The 19244-nt window shown below is 37.5% G+C and overlaps 1 protein-coding gene across 4 annotated transcripts in view; it reads left to right on the forward strand.

Moving 5' to 3' along the window:
• The window catches only part of macrod2 (mono-ADP ribosylhydrolase 2), a 618043-nt gene that overhangs the window by 136887 nt on the left and 461912 nt on the right, over positions 1 to 19244 (forward strand). For 3 of the 4 annotated variants that reach the window (XM_039653236.2, XM_089117150.1, XM_039653234.2), the window contains exon 4: positions 12929 to 12958. In XM_039653236.2, the coding sequence (XP_039509170.2) occupies positions 12929 to 12958 (30 nt within the window). Of the gene's footprint in view, positions 1 to 9932; positions 10015 to 12928; positions 12959 to 19244 lie in introns of those variants that run through there. The other variant, XM_039653237.2, reaches the window with a different exon arrangement.

A 19244-nucleotide genomic window follows, 5' to 3' on the forward strand; every position in this document is an offset into this window, starting at 1 on the left:
AGTGGCCATGATGCTCTGATATCACCTTTATTTGTGTGTGGCCCTGGGCACTAATGATAGCATGCAGGTTTAGGTAATAACCTTGTTTATCTCCTCTTTATGGCTCAGCGAGTAACAGTGGGTGCCGTCGGTGTGCATTTTTAACCCAAGCGTAATGCTTTTCCCTTTGAGGTGTAAAAACCAGCCTTAGTTGTAACTTCAAGTGGCAGGAACAAATAAGAATGTTTTGAAATGAAAACCAGTTTCATTGAACTCCCTACAATTGTCTCTCTCTCTCTTTTTTTTAATGACCCGAAATGACTATTAATCCCAAAAAAGAGTACAAAGCAAACTGCATTACCCTTTAGTTCGGCTTTCATCCTGAGTTCAAAGTCCTCTGTTGGACCCGCTATTGGATGTTTTGAACAGGGCAGCTGGAATTTATGTTGCATAAATTTGAAATGCCAGAATCCTACATATGATATTTGCTTATTAAGAGATTGTTCACTCAAAAATGCAAAGCTGCTGTTTTCCATACACTTCCATACACAGTTGGAACAGAGCATATTGGACATAAAGCTTAATATCTCCTTTTCCTCAGTAGATAGAAAGTAAGTAAATGATACAATAATTACATTTTTGTATAATTTATCCTTTTAATATTCTTACAACTGTGTGGATTAGTCTGGCAAGTCAAGGTTCTTGTTCATTTGTACAATGAAAACAGTCACAAACAGTTAAACAAATAATTTTAAATAATAATGTTGTTAAAAATAAACAAATAAATTAGCTCAAGTATTTAATGATGTACAAATCATCTGCATGTTGATACTGACGGCCTAATTACTTGGGTAAAATTTGTGTACATTGCAGCAAAATGACCAATTATTATTAAAAACTTATTTATACAATGCATCCAATGCAGTATGGAAGCAATGTTGATCTCATTAAACCACAAACTGACTAAATCTATCATCAGATAGTTTGACATTTATGGTGCTTGTGAATGTATGTGGCTCACATAAAAGCATTTGCCTTGATTCAAGTTGCATTTTTGCATTGTTTCTCTTATTTCTGAAGGTCCTCGTGAGGTCCTTTTAATCCGACTCATTGTAAAGCCAATACAATACCTCATGCTTTTTTATCAATATATTTTTTTTCTACAAGTTTCACAATCTGTCTCAGCAATATATTAGCAGTAGATATTTTCTCGTACGCCGGCCTGCATGATACTGAACAAATTATTTTTTGATGAGTCTGTTCTCTTGCAGTCTTGACCCATTTCCTGCCTCTTATGTAAGTATTCTACATTACCTCTTTTTGAATCAACTATAATGTTTCAGGGTACAAGGATAGAAGTCATTTAGGCCAGACTAACCGAAAGAGACTGTCTGACTGTTTTTTTTCTTGTCCCTGTTATTTTATCCGATTTATTTATTTATTTATTTGGTCTCAGGCGATGAATCATAACACCTTGCAGAATGCATTAGTCCATCTTTGCATTCAAAAGCGGGAGCATCATTATTTTTCACCATTATTGTTTGTTATTGCTTTCCCTTCTGCACATCAAATACAAGGATCGGAAAAGGGACGCAGGAAAGATGGAGGTTGATAATGAAAATCTATTGTGATTAGAAGACTATGGAGGTGAAAAAGAGATTATGTACAGAAACAAATGTAGGGATGAATATTTTGGTCCATGTTCTTTGTAACATTAATGCAGGTTGGCTTTAATTTTATATTATTGCAACTGATATTTTTAATAATAATAATAGTTAAAGACATTATGAAATTAAAAAGCTTTTATTTCCTGCATGTTAGTTTTTACTCTGTCTGCTATAGTTGCTAATAGTTGTCAAAATTATACTCTATAAGACCCTTTTTATGTTTTATTTATTTATTAAATGACATCTTCAATATCAGTTTTCTGTTTCCATAAGATGCATATCAACAAGAACAGCATGACTGACATGAAGACTAATCTAGACATACAGTAGCTGCACATTTCTAAATGCATGCAGTTTCACAGGATTATATTGGATCCACAATTTTTAAAAAAAAGAGAAATCCACTCTGGTCTTTAAAGAAAAAGTAAAAGCTGCTCTCCTTTATAAAAGCGCTTTTTCGTGTCGTTCAGAGGAAAACTCCAAGTTAAGAGTGGCATGAAAATTGTGCAGCTTGATGAATTATGTAGCCTAGTTTTCTCTCTTTGCGTTTGATGAGGAGCACAGAGAATCGTTTCTTCACCAGGCATGGCGGGGCCACCCGTAACGCTTCTGACACATGAAGCAAAAGGGGCGTTCCAGGGGTGTGCCTAATGTTCTCAACAGGTCTCATGATGCCGCCATCATCATTTGTGACACCGTAGCTCAGTGTTGCATTTGTTAATGGTTCGCAACATAAGCTTAAATGGTAATACAGTATGTTGATCAGATCTCTTGGTAAATCTTAAGATGAACAGATGCTGTGGGCCATTTATTTTTGAAAAAATGGAATATAATATTATTTCATAAGTTTGAAAACATGCGTTGACCCTTATGTATATAGAAGAGGTTTAATACCAGAACAACAATGTGTATTTTGTGCTCATTAATAGAAGTTTGAACTTGAAGGTCAGGTAAGAATTGAGCTGTAGTTTGGCTTGTTATGGGCTATTTTCGTGATTTATATTGTTTATAAATGAGTGCCTTGAAGCTTTTCATTGAGCCATGTGACCCAGTCTGAATCTGTGGGTTACTTGCAGGCCATCAGCACATCAGGGTCATTTTTAGATGTTTGTCTCCTTGCCAGATTCAGACTCGTTTTAAATACTACAGTATTTGTTTTAGTATTTTTAAAAATATATATATTTTATTTTGAACTACTGAGTCATTTTCATTCATTTTAGACAGTTTTTTCTTAAATGATATCTTATTTTAGTCTTTGAAGAATGGTTCAGTTGAAAGTGCAAGTGTTTATTCTTTAGATATTCATTGTTAGTGTTGTATTGCGTTATGGCAAGGACGTATTTACAACATGACTAAAACATTGCTTGCATTTGCATCAGTTTGACTATGACTGGATAATTTGAAAAAATATAAAGAAAGTTTTTTTCAGTATCTTGTAGTGTTTTCACTCACGATGCCAAAATTATTGTTTCGATACGATACCAAGTCAAGAATAGGTGGTTTGCAGTCACGGGATTGTGTTGACGCGCGGAATGCAGATGGAGGGCGCAATGGACGAGATGGAGGAAAATTCCTACTGTACTACTTTAGACGCTATTACAAGAGAAATATATAAACAGAAAATCGAAACATATGTTGGACGTGATCCTTATGTTATGAAGAGGACCGATTTTCAATTGAATTGAGAGAGATTTGCCTGCCATAGATATCAGCAACTAACTCGCTATAGATATCAGCAACTAACTCGTCTTACTGTAAAAATGACGGTTATTTTCTTAAGTTACGGCTCGTTAGTTCTACTCCGTCCACTTAGAGCCATCGGATTGCTTTTATTTGAATGAATTATCACAGAGAGAGAGAGAGAGACAGAGAATGATTCTTTAATGGATTTATTAAAATTATTTATGAATGACAGGCAACACTGACAATTTAAATTAATTCTATAGAGTGAGAAATAAAACCGTCGTCTCTTGCCACGATTACCATAAAGACACATTACATTTATTGAAATGCTGTAAATTAAATGAAAAAAAAAAAAATCAAATAGTTGGAAATTTCGATAGGTACTAATACTAATTACTAATTGATGTTAAAGTTAGACATGGAAAAGGGTAGGGTTATTTCAGTTTTAGGCTTGGAGGTGAAATTATGTTTCGCTTTGCTTGTTGAGTTTCTAGATGTCAGTATGTCACTCCATGCACTCCTCTCTGACAAAGATGGGGCCCAATATGACCGCAAACTCGCCTCGCATCGGTGGCCTGTCACTGACATGATCTGGCGATTTTCTAGTCCTGCATCAGAGAGTCGTCCAACGTCAGTGCTCCGCAAACTATGGTTTGTTGTGAGATACCTTCCACCTGAACAACAAAAATTCAAAGTATACAATTTAAATTTGGAAAATAATATAAACACAGTTTAAATTCATGGGCAAAAACAAAATATCTATTACCAACCTCTTCACAAATACTTTTTAGCATATTGCCAAGGTAATTGAGCCCCATCGGCTCCTTGGTGAACCACAATTCGGTGCTCTCGAGTTTGCACAGAGGGATGCGTCTCGGATGCGAATAAAACGCTCCGGCATTTTCTGGACACTTTGAGAGATATTTTTTAAAGCTGTCCACGGGACAAAGTGGGTCGCCGGGTCTCGCAAACATAAATCCTCATAATTTTTCCCTATCCGATGCAGTGGGATCCTTGTGGTTTTTTGTCTCCGCCAGGGTCAGGTACTCTTTCCCATTCTCGTCTTGCCGGAGAACGAAAGACTTTTTTGATAGGTTACGGTTTCCTTCTCTTCCCCTCCGTGCAAAACACAGCTGTATGTCAAACCAAACTTTTCTTACAAGTCCTGTGGGTGTGAAAGGGGAGAATGCAGGTGCATTTCTAATTTTCTCCAAGTCAGACTCAGTAATTCGCGGATGATGAACAATGGTGTCTTTTCCATTTTTCCTGTAGCGCTTTAAAACTGATTTAAAGACGGCATTGCTTGACTTGAAGTCTTTATCACTTATGATGTTGTATTTTGTAATGTGACGGTTTATTCCTGCTCGGAGACGCATCAAACTTGCTACACTGTATTCGCGTCCAGCGGTAGACTGAACAGAGGCATAAAACTCCCGCAATATCTCATTTAAAAGAGAAGCAGAATAGGTCTCGAAATCAGAATTGTTCTGTCTTTGGCGCAAAAACTCACTGAAAGTGTTAACTGCCCATTTAGTTGTCTCTTTCGTATTGACCTCATCTTTGTCATCTTCGATCTTATCTAGCTCTGTCGGTGTTAATTCTTTGTGCCGCTTTTTCAAGTCTTCTGTTCCAAATTGTGCCTGGGCCCATTTCTCAAAATTGCCATATTCACCATACAAATTAAAAGATATGCAAAAATCATCCATTTAGCCTACCTAAATAAACATTTTTTTTTTCTTCATATGTGTTTCTCACTCTGTTTGCAAGTGTAACTGTTACTATGGTTGCCAATGTTTTTTACAGTCTATGGTTTATCCACAAGTTTCCTACGGCCCATGAGGCCTTGCGTCAAAAGTGGGCGCGTCTTTCGGTTCGAAGTAAACAAAGCGCGACTTGACATACTTCACACTCGTTCATTCAACAGTTGACAGTCATTTTAAGTTATAGCGATCCAAACTAGCTAACGATGTGGGAACAAAACCTCAACAAAATTAAAAAGGGTGAAATAACAGTACCTTTACCCTCTGCAGTAGTTGGTTAGGAGTATTGTAATAACATTATTAATAATCAATACTCATCAAGGCATGGTGACAGACAGTTGTGCGAGCTGACAAACAATTAAAATAAAAAATACGCACTTAGTCATTGTGCTTTGGAGTTTATTCAAAATTATAAATGAATGTGCTGCTTGAATACATTAACTGACACATTTGGTATTCTGTCAAGTCAGGCGTTGACCCAGAGTTTAGCTTTAACATCAGTAGCGAACAGCCAAACACATGCTGAGAGAGTTTATAGAATATTAAGAATTTAAACAAATGTACACAGGAAGATTCGTCGTCTTTTGGGAGGTGATGAAAACTACAGTCGTTGGCAGGAACACTCTGATTTCGTTTTCGTCTTATGTTCAAAACAATCACGTTTAAGCCACTGAATTAGTTTACATACAACCGCAAACAGCACATGTTGTCCCTGAGATTTGCGTCTTTAAATAGTAAAATAATTCTCCGAAAAACAGCTAGCCTCTTCGCTAACTAACACACAAAATACCATTGGAATGCTACTTCCACAGTTTCACCCACTGTATTTTTTACAGGAGCGCCCCTCGGAAACTTGTGGATAGTAGCGGATTCATTTCGAACTGTAATCAAACTGACTGGAACTACCTGTGCATTAAACGGTTTTACTGCACACCTTCCAGCCAATCAGAATCGAGTATTTAAACAGCCCGTGGTATAAGTCTCTTACAAATCTGGAACGTGGCCATTCATAAAGTATCGATACTAATAAATTTAGGTATCATGATGTATTAAGTTTTTGAGTATCGCGATACTTTTGAAGTATCGGTGCACCGTGCAACACTAGTATCTTGTGGTATTATTGTTTTATCAATTTTTTCATCAACAAAAGTTTTCGTGTTAAAAGTCATTTTTATTAACAAGAACAATGCTCATTTGATTCCATCATTTCAAAACCTCAAGACTTTTCAAAACTGGTTCAAGCTGGCCTTGGGAGTTATGATTGATGATCCCTTGATTATATACCAGGACTTCCGGATGATTGAGTATTCCTCCTCGAACAGTTGTTACAGATGCGGGACTGTATTGGTGCGGCTGGTGAACGGACCCTTACTGATGTGGAGAAGAGGGACTTTGATCAAGAGTGGTACAACACTGAGTGCTTTCGGCCCTTTCTTCCCTTGACTGCTATATAACTGTGTGCGTACAGAGAGAGTGAGATGAGATGAGAGCTGTTCTGGTCCCACACTCTCTGATTCAGCTTTGTCCTGCTCTGGTGCTCAGCAGTTGCAGACGGGTTCCTCCGGGAATGCTCGGCGCAATAAAAAACCAAAGAGCCGAGTAGAGTTATCACACTACGCTGCGTCTCTGGGCCAGGCAAAACCGCATGTATTTTTAATGTGCTGCAAATAAGAAATACAGCCTAGTTTCTTTCTCTCTCTTTCTCTCTGTCTCAGTGGCTAATAAAGAGTCTTATCATTACCCACAAGACTTGGTTCAATTTAACGCAGAGCTTTGCTGACATGAGATATCTCCCTGATATTTTCTGTCTTCAGCGATTTCGCAGGGCGCTTTGTGAGTGTGTGTGTGTGTGATGGTCTACAACACTGCTTACTGTAGTAATGACTTCACCCTAACATTTTGGGCTTACTGGCAGACCTAGTTAAGCTGTCTTGTGGAGTGGAAAGTCCGATGTGTGTAAACTGAAGGGTGATTCACCTATTATCCTTTATTTTGAGGTTTCCAAGCTTGGACATTTGAAGTACTGCATTCCCAAATACTGTTACAAGTTCCAACACTTTTATCGATGCTCAGATTTTTGAAATGGGAATGTACTCTGTGTAATCCTGTTTTTAGCCTTCTTTATTATAAATAAGCAAATAATTTCAGCTAGATACTGGCATGTTTAGTATGTCTGGCCGCTAAATATAGCGGCTCCGTTTCTTTCGTCAACATGCTTCTGTTTATGCTCACTTCAGTTTTATTGGAAGATTTCAAATCTGAGGAAAATGATATTGGTGTTTTGAACTTGGCATCATGAATTTGAAAAAGCTGAAGATTTGGTGTTCATTTAGAAGCAAACTACAGGAAAAAAGGGGTATGAAGCCAGAGAAGAAAATCAAGTTGTTTTCAAGTAAAGCGTTTTAGCTTGGTTCATTTGAGGTCTTGGCAGATCATTTTTCGTTTAGCCTCAGGTTAATACAAACTGTGTATTTGCTTTACTCTTGCATCTTCATTCTGTATGCCAAATGGAGTTAGTCAGTTAATCACATATTCGGATATTGTGCAATATGGATGATAATGCGAAAAGTTCTGGAAGCTAAAAAATAGATTAATTAAGAAATGCAATTTCTCTTCTTAAGCATGCAAAGGGTGTACATAATGTTTCTGAATTTTAAAAATGTACTGTTCAATTACACTATTGTAACAAACTCTCATGGAAATCCAAAACATCCATAATGTTTTGGAGAGTTGGTGTCTAATGTACATCATTATCATTAATACGTTTTCATACAATCTGCTCGTGCTCACACCCTACTGACCCTTTTGAGGTTTAGGGGTGGATCTTTGTTTTTGTTTTTTTTCTTTATTTTTCCTAAAAATGTTATATTTCCATATGAATCAATCACATCATACTAATTCAAACATTTAGTCATGAGGTCAGGCTGTACAAGCATGCGACGTTTTGTGGGCAAAAATGGTCAATAGTGATGTTGATGTGTTGAGCAAAGCACACAAAGAAGTTACTTGCAAACCAAACAGCTTTCTGTTGGTCAATTTTGTGAATCTGCGTTACCAATTTGAACCCATTTTGAAATCTGCATGGGGAACGCAAAATTCACGCAAAATTCCCGATTGACTTGACTTGATTGATTTCATTAGCAAAACAGTAGATGTTGACCACACCTTTTACTAATATGTGTTTATTGTTTAAGATTTGAGGGAAATGTAGCTTTAAACATGGACCGTCTGGTTTAGTTACTGCTGTCTTTAGCAGATTAGCCAACCTAGTCCGAATGCTCAAAAATGAGATATTATACAAACAAATACTGAAACATAAAGCCCAAAGTATACTTTGGTTCACGCACTGTCCGTGTGACATAATTTACATACATTTTTGTGTATGTGCGGATGATACAACATTACATGTGCGCAGGGTTACCAACTTTGGGACTTTGGCTGTCGGATGGTGTTGCTAAGGGATTTGCAATGTAGAACTATTATGAGACCGGCCCTCGCAGCCTCAAAACACTACCAGCCCACCGGGAAAAGTCCCGACTCTCCCGAATGCCACTCCGCAACTGCCTGTAATTAATACGCTGTGGTAGTCTAGTCATCAACAGAAAATTAACAGATAACAGAAAAATGGATTTTGGCGTTACATTTCTTGCATGCGCGTGACAGCGTGTCACGCCAGATGTGTGAGAGTTGGCAACCCTGTGTGTAAGTAAACAAAGTCCACTAGATAGTGCGCATGATTTTATTTCGTATTTGTATACAATTATATAATCGTATACAAAATTGTATTTCCACACTCATGGCCATACCTTTAATAAGGCAGACAATGTGGAGTGATGGTAAAGTACAGTTTTCTGCTTACATTTATAAGTTCCCTGAGTTTCCACGTCTTCTGAAACCTAGATTGTATGTATTTTGAGTGGCTAAAGTATCCAGCATTTAAAACCTTTTTTTTCTCTCTCTCTCTTTTTTTTTTGGTTCATCATCATTATCATCTTGTTAATTGCAGTATAATACTTCTTGTATCATTTTCAGTATGAACACTACATTAATTGCATCAATTACGCAACAAAATGGTGGAGAATAGTGCAAAATGGGAAAGAGAAAATGATAGCATTATGGCTTTTAGTTAATTGTTTATTTGCTTTTATTTGCTAAGGGTTGTGATTATCGTTCAAACATTTTATTTTTATTTTTATTTTTATTTAATCTGAAGTTCCCATTGAGATGTTTTTTTTTTCCTTTACTTAAGAGAGATTTACTTATATTGCAAGACACAGGATTTAATACTATTTTTCAAAATGTGATTTTGAAAATGTGTTGTCCTAATCATTCCAGAGGCGAATATCCTACAATAAATGTTCTGTCCTGTATTATCTGTATACTTTAAGATATCTGATTTAATTAATATACAGATGAATACTACATTGTTTGCCCGCTGTAGAGATACATGTTCCAGTCTTTTCTTTGATGTATTAATACAGAATGTTTCTCTTTTTCTCTGGTGTTTTTTTTCTTTTCTGGGGGGCTTGAACTATTTCCCTATGGACCTGACTGGAAAGTGTGAGCATCTTTAAACTGCTTTTCATGAACCCTGAGTGCAAAAGTAAAAACACACAGGAAAGATGCGATTGTGTGGGAATGTGTGAGGATGTCGTCATCATGGAGGCCGGCGTCAGTGTTGTTTTCTGACACTAACTAATGAGCAGCACAATCTTGGTGTTTCTGTATTGTTAGATTTACGAGCTTAGCGGGACGCCCACTGCTGTGAGTCCTACTGGACCTCCTCCGTTCTCTAAGAGAGAGCAGGAAGCTTTGACTGGGATTTATGACCTGAACAGGACAGGGGGGAAAAAAAAGCATGTACAGACGGAGCTTTGTCTTTTTCGTTGTGGTCTTATCAAGGGTGGACACCAAGCGGAGCAAAGGTCTAGGATGACACCGGAAGTAGCATGTGTTGTTTTCCTTTCTGCTTTCTGGCATTGAGATGGCTGTGTTGGTGGTTTGCTTGTGTTTTTCTCTTCTTCTTTTTTTTCAAATTCAGACAACTTTTGTGAAGCTATAAGAAAAGAAAATAATTTTTGGAAAGTCAGTTGTATTAATGTACAATTATTAATGTAATGTGTTTTCTAAGTTTAATATTCGACTATTATGGTTTATTTTTTCATTTTGCATTCTAAAGACTAGAGATTAATTATGATAATATTTTTTGACAGCCATAGGTTTTAACCAAATCTGTATAGTGTAGTATAGTGTATAATCTGTATATAGTATGTATATAAGGCTAAATTTATTTGATCAAAAATACAGTAAAATATTAATATTGTGAAATAGCATTACATTCTAAAATACATTTTGCCTATTTTCAAATGATTTTTTAAAAACTCTTAGTTATTATTAATTATTCCTGTGATGACAAAGCTGAATTTTCAGCATCATTACCCCAGTTTTCAGCGTCACATGATGTTTCAGAAATCATTCTAATATGCCGATTTTTAATAGTACTTTTTAATATTATTATTGTTAAAAACATTTGTGCTGCTTATTATTTTGTGGAAACAATTTTTTCAGTTTTTTTTTGGAGGAATAGAAAGAAACAGGATTCATTTGAAATATAAATCTTTTGTGACCTTATAAATGTCTTAACTGTCACTATTGATCAATGTTATGTTTACTTGCTGAATAAAAGTATTAATTTCTTTAAAAAATATTCTAACCAGTACTAACCTGTATTGTATGTAGATTTATTCACATTTTGATTTAGACCATATCGGTTGATCACTGCTTTTAGCCATGACTATTTTCTTATTGTCTCTGATTGATTAAATGTAGAGCAAAAAGACAGTGAGCTAATGTTTTTTTTTATGATAAATACCTTTATCAAACTGCAATGTGGCATGATTTTTCCTCTGGTGTGGATTTCTTTTTAGATTTTGACTGTGGCCTGTTTGGTCTTCCTGTCACTTTTTGGATCATACTGCGATTAGCCAGTTCCACAGCACAGCAGCACTGGGATATTCTTCTGAAAGTGCACATGTTTTCTCTTTTACTTCTACACAGCAGCTGTTCTCCATTTGTTCTCCTGCTCGTTGTATTATGATAAGAGATTGTTAAGGAAAAATCCCCATCCATTTTGAAGGTTTTAATGTCTCCCTTGATAACAGGTGCTGAGGGGTTAGTCTTGTTGTCGATCTTATTGGAGGTAGCAGGGTTTTTTTTTTCATGCTCACCTAGACATGTGTTTTCTAAGAAAAAGAGCAGGAGCGAGGGGAAGAGAGATCAAAAGAATCCCACAGAGAGACTTGTTTCACAAAGGGAAAGATACATTTAAGAAAGTAAAAATAAAATGGCCCTTGTGGGTCATTATTCTTAACTTTCTCAGCATACCCCACTGGGATATGAAATGCCCTGCTGTCGTTGTTGGGAAAGCTCAGAAGCACACAGTCACACTGTTGGGACCTTTCTATGCTGTTAAAATGCTGATTTATATCTTTGCGTTCTTTCTGAACAGTGCTGATATTTTATGTATAATGAACATGAGTTTTCATTAAATATATATATATATATATATATATATATATATACACAGTCATGGTCAAAATTGATGGCACCCCTGGTAAATATGATGTATAAATGGCTGTAAAAAAATAAATCTGCATTGTTTATCCTTTTGATCTTTCCTTCAAAAAAAAAAAAAAAATCACAAAATTCCAGGACAGTCAGGACATTGAGTGGACTGAGTGAACTGAAGAGAAGAAGCACCAACATGAAATTGTGAATCTGAAGGATCTGGAGAGATTCTGTATGGAGGAATGGTCTCTGATCTCTTGTCAGGTGTTCTCCAAACTTATCAGGCATTATAGCAGAAGACTCTACATCTGTTATGTATGCAAAAAAGTATTTAATAACAGGTTGCCAACAATTATGGCCAGCGTGTTTTGGAGAAAAACATTTATTTCATAATGTGATATACCCCCCCACTTTCAATTCTTTTACATCAATGAAAGGTTAGATCATTGAAGGTTAGATCATTGAATACAACCATTTTTATCAGGGGTGGCATCAATTTTAACCATGACTGTGTGTGTGTGTGTGCGTGTGTATATATATATATATATATATATATATATATACACTTTGTATATATATATATATATATATATATATATATAATATTTGGACTACTTTTATCATTATTAGATTTTGTATTATTTCAGTTACAGTTTCAGCTACAGTTTTTTTTTTCTCTCTAAGGAAACCACTTGTTCGCTTACCACTTGTAGAATAGCAGAGAAAAGGGTATAACTAGTTGTGGTGCCACACTCAAATAGAACAATCAGCCACACATTAAAGTAAAGAGGAGTGGAATATTTTTTTTTACTCTGTCTGTTTTTAGCACTCTTATCCGGGCGGCAGGAGAGTTTCTTAGACAGGCCTCGACCCCGGGCCGCCCACTGGACTATCTGAGATCAGAAACATAGCATCAAAGAAACACCCGGGCCCCCGCCGCTTCTGCTTAAACTCACCAAAGCAGCTCTACGTGTAGCACACACTGCTCTGACAGAAAACACGCAGCATAGCCGTTTAGCGCTCAATGACGTTCATTTAGAAGTGTAATCATAGCATTCTGCAGTACGGCTGCCAGCTTACTAGTGCCTCCAACCTCTATTCATTGCAAACTTCTGGCTTTGGAGTGTTCTTGACCTTCAGGTTCTACATTTCTGTTGGCTCTCATCTGAATGATAGTGTGCTCTGCTGTGAGCTAAAGTGCCTCTTTTGAATGTATTCTTTAATTCAGTTCAGACACTCATGTTGTTTTTCTCTCTTTTGTTTCCTCTACAGCAAACTCTTCTCTGCTCGGTGGTGGAGGAGGTAAGTGTCTTATCTTACTACGTTTTCAATGTGACACAATTTTGAGATGTTAGGTGGTTTCTCCATGGATTCTACAGCAGAAAATATATCGCCTTCCACTGGCAGATGGAGTCTGTGGTGTCCAACCATATCTGGGGTTTCCCTTGTGGGCGGTTGATGGCGGAACACTACCCAGGCTTTCATTTTGGAAACATTTCTGCACACATTTTGACATGATTGAAGTAATTACACACAAAGCACGAGACATGGCAGAAGGCGTAGAGAAGTGTCAGGGTTGTGGGGTCATGAATCAACCCAATTACAACTGGAATTTTGATACACCTCACTTTTACGGAGGAATCCGCTTAGTCCCCAGATAATGAGTGTAGGTCAGTCGTGTGCCCCCATTCGCACTATCCATTGTTTATCCATCTGTGCCACTGTGTCAGGGAGGGTCCCCCTCCCCTGTCACATCTCGGGACCCAACCGCTCTTGATTGGGTCCCTCGTGAGGAAGCGATTAACACTCGTGATACACTATCCGTCTCACATCACATTCTACTTATTGTGGTTCTTGTTATCTGATGTGTACTAAAAGCCCACAACATAGCCCGTCTTTCTTCAACATAGCTCCAGAATAGACCCTTATCAGCCACTGTGACTGATTTTCCTGATTGGAGAAGTGGCGAACATATAAAAAACGAAGCCTGATTAAGGCTAGAGGTCACACGTCTGTGACAAAACTACTTACCATAGCACTTGTCAGTGAATCAGTGTGACCCCCGCGTCTGGGAGTCAAACGCTTCTGCGGTTCTTTGCTTTATTGGCACCTCGTTGTATGTCATCATGGTCCTTTTATTGATTTGTCACGATGCGAAACGTCTTGAGGGCAATTTGGTTTCTTCATTATTTTGCCGTAATTGGCTTTTGATATTGGTGTGCGCGCGTGTGTGTCAGGGAGACTATTAGGGGATGTTCATCAGCAGCGGCAGGTGAACGAAGGCTGATGTAACACTGTGGGAATATGTTTGTACCTGAAAAGGATCTGTGAAAGGAAACATGCCTGTTAGCATTGCATCTGGAGTTGTTTTTTCGCCAAATATGTCAGCATGCAAACAAAACTTGCATCCCTGATAAAAAAAAGAGCTCATTGTCATGTTCAGCACAGAAGGGAGTTTAATCAAAGCCCATATCAAGAGTATTGTCTCCCCTAATTGCCATCTCCAGATGCGAGTGCTAGAAAACCAATTAACCCGTAACTATAAAACATTTGGTTTAGTGTCAAAGAAGAAAACGAAGATGCTAATCCAAGACTGGCAGCATAACACATGTTCAACTCTGAAAACTGGGAAGCAGTTACACTAGTTTGGGATTGCCACTGTTATGATTGGCTAATATAATTGCATAGGATAAAGTATCTACATATATTTGCTATTGCTCAAGTGTTTTGAAAATATTATCCATATTAAACTGTCATTTACAGACAGACTACTGAGAAATTGTTTACTTATGATTTGCAATGTAGCTGCTGTCAGATCCAGTGCAGTTGGCCACTTTATCTTTCAACAAAAGTTTCTTAGCGAACTCCCCATTACTGTGTTTCGTTTACAAAGCAATCTGGAGTCAAATATTCCAAATCTCTAATGCGATATGGGATGCCATTAAAAATAAACTATCCTCTTCTTCCTGACACTGGGGTCCTTTTAAAGTCTGCATTGAGATGCAAACGAGTTGTTTAAACAGGACACGTTCTTTTACTCTTCCATTTGTCATGCTGTTGGTACTCAAGTCTCATGCTTGTCAGAATCTGAACTGGCATCTGTATATTGTATCCAGTATGGACAGCATCTGTGATTATTATGGGTTCTATTTGTGTAGACAGGTCAGGTGTCAGCCGTTCAGATGGGCCTATCGCGATAATGTTAAACCATTCATCAATGTTTTGCTGTAGAGGTGGACATATGCCAATGTATTTGCTTTCTGAAAAGCGATCTTTGGCCTTTATCTTTGAGATAGGGCTGTGAATCTTTGGTTAGGCAGCGAATCGATTCCATTTACGATTTTTAGGTTTTTGATTCAAGAACAATTTTTGCAAATTCAGAACGATTCGATTCAAGATGATTCATCTTAAACTTCTATGCAATTCAATTAATGATTTAACGTTTACACCTGGTCACTTCATGCATTTTCTGTGATCAGATAGCTATCCGATTGTGAAAAGACCAGGTGCCGTTATCACAAAGAATTTGATCTTACCACTAGGAGTACTCTTAAATCACACTAAAATATTTTAGCTAGGAGTTTTCTCTTGAAAGTTATTCACAACGCCTTTCAGACCTAGACTCTTAGGCCCCGTCCACACTACTGCGTTTTCGTTTAAAAACGGAGAATTAAAACGAATACGATCTCCGTCCACACCAGCGTTTTATCTGCGTATTAGAAACGATCTCCGTCCACATTAAAACGACTGAAAACGCAGATTACGTGACCATTCACCAACACTGGGCATGCGCGTGCCGGTGTAAACAGTGAATGACGAATCAGGGAAGGATGCGTCATGACTGATAACACCCATTCATAGAGCCAAGCGTCAGCCTCTGCGTCAGCGTTTCTAAAGTTCTCCGTTTTGTATGGTTTTGTATGGTTCTCGTCCACACTAAAACGCACTCCGGAGATTCAAAACGCAAAACGCAGCTGCAGCGTTTCTAAACTTCTCCGTTTTAGGTCTTCGTTTTTCCCGTTTTAGTGTGGACGGGAGGTGCAAACGTAGTAAAAGGTCTCCGTTTTTAAACGAAAACGCAGTAGTGTGGACGGGGCCTTAGTAAGGAAAAATGACAACTCCTAAACTAAGAGTGAGTCTCCGTTGCTATGGATGACGTCAATTCTCATGCATGAGCTTCCTCACAATGATCACGGTGATTGGTTTTTAGATGACAGGGCCATCATGCGGAACATAACACAGACACAACAAATCATGGAATTACGACATCTAATGTCTGTGTCCTACACAAAATAATTGTAATGGTCATCGAAATGCATATATAATGACATGTTTATGCAGGCCCCGGTGAAGTGTAATTCTAAAAAGGCAGAGAGAGTAAATTAAATCAAGCTAGCCCAATACCCTAATGAAAACCTCCACTTGCCTAATAATGAAAAAACGACACTTGCATTAACACTTGCTTGGTTAATTGACATCCTATTAGCCTAAATAGACTACTTAAATCAAGGAAATGTTGCTCCTATTGAAGTAATGTAATAGTTGAATGATGGTGGATTATGAACTCGCCAAAACGGAAAAATAAGCCCATATGGACGTAGGATCTAGGACATAGGTTGCTGCTGCTGGCCCAGTTGGTGCCGAAAAAACAAACAAACAAAAAAACAAAAAAAAAACATAAAAGGCAAATTCGGCACTTGGAAATCAAGCAAAACTAAGCGTGAGACATGGGAGAGGATTTGTTCGTAGATCAGTGCAGCATTCCCGCTTGTGTTGCGGACCTCTGATGACTGTGAGAGGCGATGAAAAAAATAAAACGGAATTTGGGAAAAAATAAAACGGATTTCATAGGGCCCTAGCAATCCTTTGTGAATAGGTCTTAGTGAGTAAGGAGTCCTCTCGACTTTTTAAGCTGGTCCCAGACTTAGGTGCTACTTTTAGGGCTAAAATGCTTCGTGAATTACTCTTAGTAAAAAAAAAAAAAAAAAAAAAATAGGAGTCCTAAAGGAGTGACATGCCCACTATTTTTAGGAGTTGCTCCTAAATTCACCAGTTAGGAGTTACATTTAGTCTTAAAATTGTTTGTGAATACGCCCCCAGTAGGATTTGAAACCGATCCCTTAAATCACTTCAGGAGGAGGTCTGGACCACATTCCAGATGAAATTAATGTAAACTCTTATGTAAAGAAATTTGCATAAGCCAACATTTTAAAAGGCTTTCAAAGTAATGTTAGTTCATGTTAATTAGTGTGTAGGATAGTGTTAATTGCTACACAACCTTAATAAAGTGTACCAGCTATACAATGATTCTGTGGAGATATCATTCACTTTCCCAACTAATCCTAAACTAACTTTTCTTCATGGAATAGTAAGAAAGGCCCTCTTTGTTCTCTTTATACAGAACATTTTCCGTATGATTATTCTGAAAGAAAATGCACCTGGTGTTGTCTACTGTCGCTATAATAATGAACGCAACTGCAATGTGCATCTGATTTATAGATAAACCGAGCTATTATTTCAGTGTTGCTAATGTTGTACTTATTTACAGCAGTTTCCTTCACACATTTAGTTTAACGACATTAAGTTCAATTTTATTTTTCATTTATCGGAACTGTGCGCATTGTCATTATTTTATCTTCTAGAAAATAACGGTGGGGTTTCCACCCAATGAAAGCATTTTATTTCAACAGTAGTGACCACACAGTGACCTGGCAGCTTTATCAATGGCTTGAGTGGTTTGACTCTACATGCAGGAATGAATGTGCTCAATCCAGAGACAGCAATAGTCCTGTCATCTGCTCATCTGAATAGCAGTGGACGTCCTGAGGAGAACTTAAACATGGGCTGCTCAAAAATGTCAACAAGAGCTAATCCAGTGCTCAATCCAGTGAAAGGTGGTAAAGTGAAGGAGAGCTGTGAGGGCTCGAATGACGGCGCACAACGTCTCCATTCGTTCCCACATGTAGTAGTATAATATTTATATATTCTAAAGCACTGAATCACTATAGAATCACAATAAATTAGATTCTTAGCATTTTAAATCGATTATTGACCGAAATCTACAATTCAAAATAAATGTTACAAGATCTGCATCGATCCTGATCAATATGCATCGTCAGGATTTGTAATTGATGCATCGAGGATACTTTGAGACTTCATCCATACATCCATACATACTGAGACTTCAGTCTAAGGTGACTTTTCTCCCTCTCCCCTCCCTCTCTTTTTAACAGTCTCTCCTATCTCACTCGAGACGAAGCTCTTGATTTCTTTCTCACTCGTGAATGTCCTGGGTGGCTTTATCTCTTGACCCCACAATATCAGCAGTGGGGCGGCAGATACACAAACGTGTTTTCTTTTCTCCCCCTTTTCTACCGCTTATCGTTTATCGAGGTGAGGACCTCCATCTGTGACAAGTTCATCTTACTTGCTACTCTTAAGAAAGAAAGACACAGGCTTAATTTTATCTCTTGAATGTTTTCTTGTTTAGCTTTCTAATGACCTAAGATCTGGCAGAAAATCTGACTCTTTAATGTAAATAGAAGGGAAAGTTTCTACTGCATTGGGCTTTGAACTCTGGGAGGGGCAATTAATTGTTCTTGTAAACAGTTTTGCCGGTTTAGGCTTTAGCGTACTAGCATTCCACCCAGTTTTTGAGTCTCACAGGGTTTCATTGCTGTGGTCGAGTAATTTCCTGTTCTTAAACCACAAACGCAACACACAACAAACCCAATCAAAAATAAAATCGGTGTGGTCGGCAAGGCACGTTCTTTAGTTGCCACTTTAGCTACACTTCGTTTTGAATAGACATGTTTAAATCTTGTATTTCTCCTTAATCTCAATAAGAACAATTATCAGGCTGAATGTAATGATACTTTATAACTACTATAATTTCTTAAAATTCAATAAATTTGTTCAACTTCATAACTAATCGCAATATTTTGATATTTGCTCTCTAGTAAATGAGGCAGTTTAGAGATGCAACTGATTATATAAACTGTTTGGGGTTGTTTAGTTTGCTGGATGTTGATGTAGTCCTGATGGGCTGAGTCCTGATGTCTATGATAATTTTGCTTTTTACTTTGCTACTAATCTTCTGTAGCTGAGAGAACTTTGATATCTTCATTCAGAGGGGATATTGGCTCGTTTACATTCTGATTAAAATGATTTTGCCCGTTTAGCACTGAAGTTTAAATTAGACCACCCCGACAAATCACAGCATTTTAGGTGATGTTTCCTCTTAGTAAGTTTGTGCGAGACCAGAGTATGTGAGTGGAGTAGAAGTGAGAGCGGTTACCCTTCCTGTTCAAAGCCTTCTTTAATCACCATACTATAATTCCACTCAGAGTTTTCCAAAATTAGCACTGTTTAAAAAGCATCAAATATGCTTTTGCACAGGAAACTTTAAAAGTAAATCATATTGAACACACAATTTCCATATATGAATGAAACACTGCATTATATCATTTTAAAATCTCATTAAGACCAAATGTGCGTATGACCGTATTGTGGTTCAGTGAAGTTCCAGATTCTCCTTGCTGGAATTTGAACATGTCATGTTCCATACTTGAATTATGTCTCCTTATTC

The sequence above is a fragment of the Pimephales promelas genome, chromosome 11, assembly GCF_988280905.1.
Source record: "Pimephales promelas chromosome 11, fPimPro1.hap1.1, whole genome shotgun sequence".
NCBI lineage: Eukaryota > Metazoa > Chordata > Actinopteri > Cypriniformes > Leuciscidae > Pimephales > Pimephales promelas.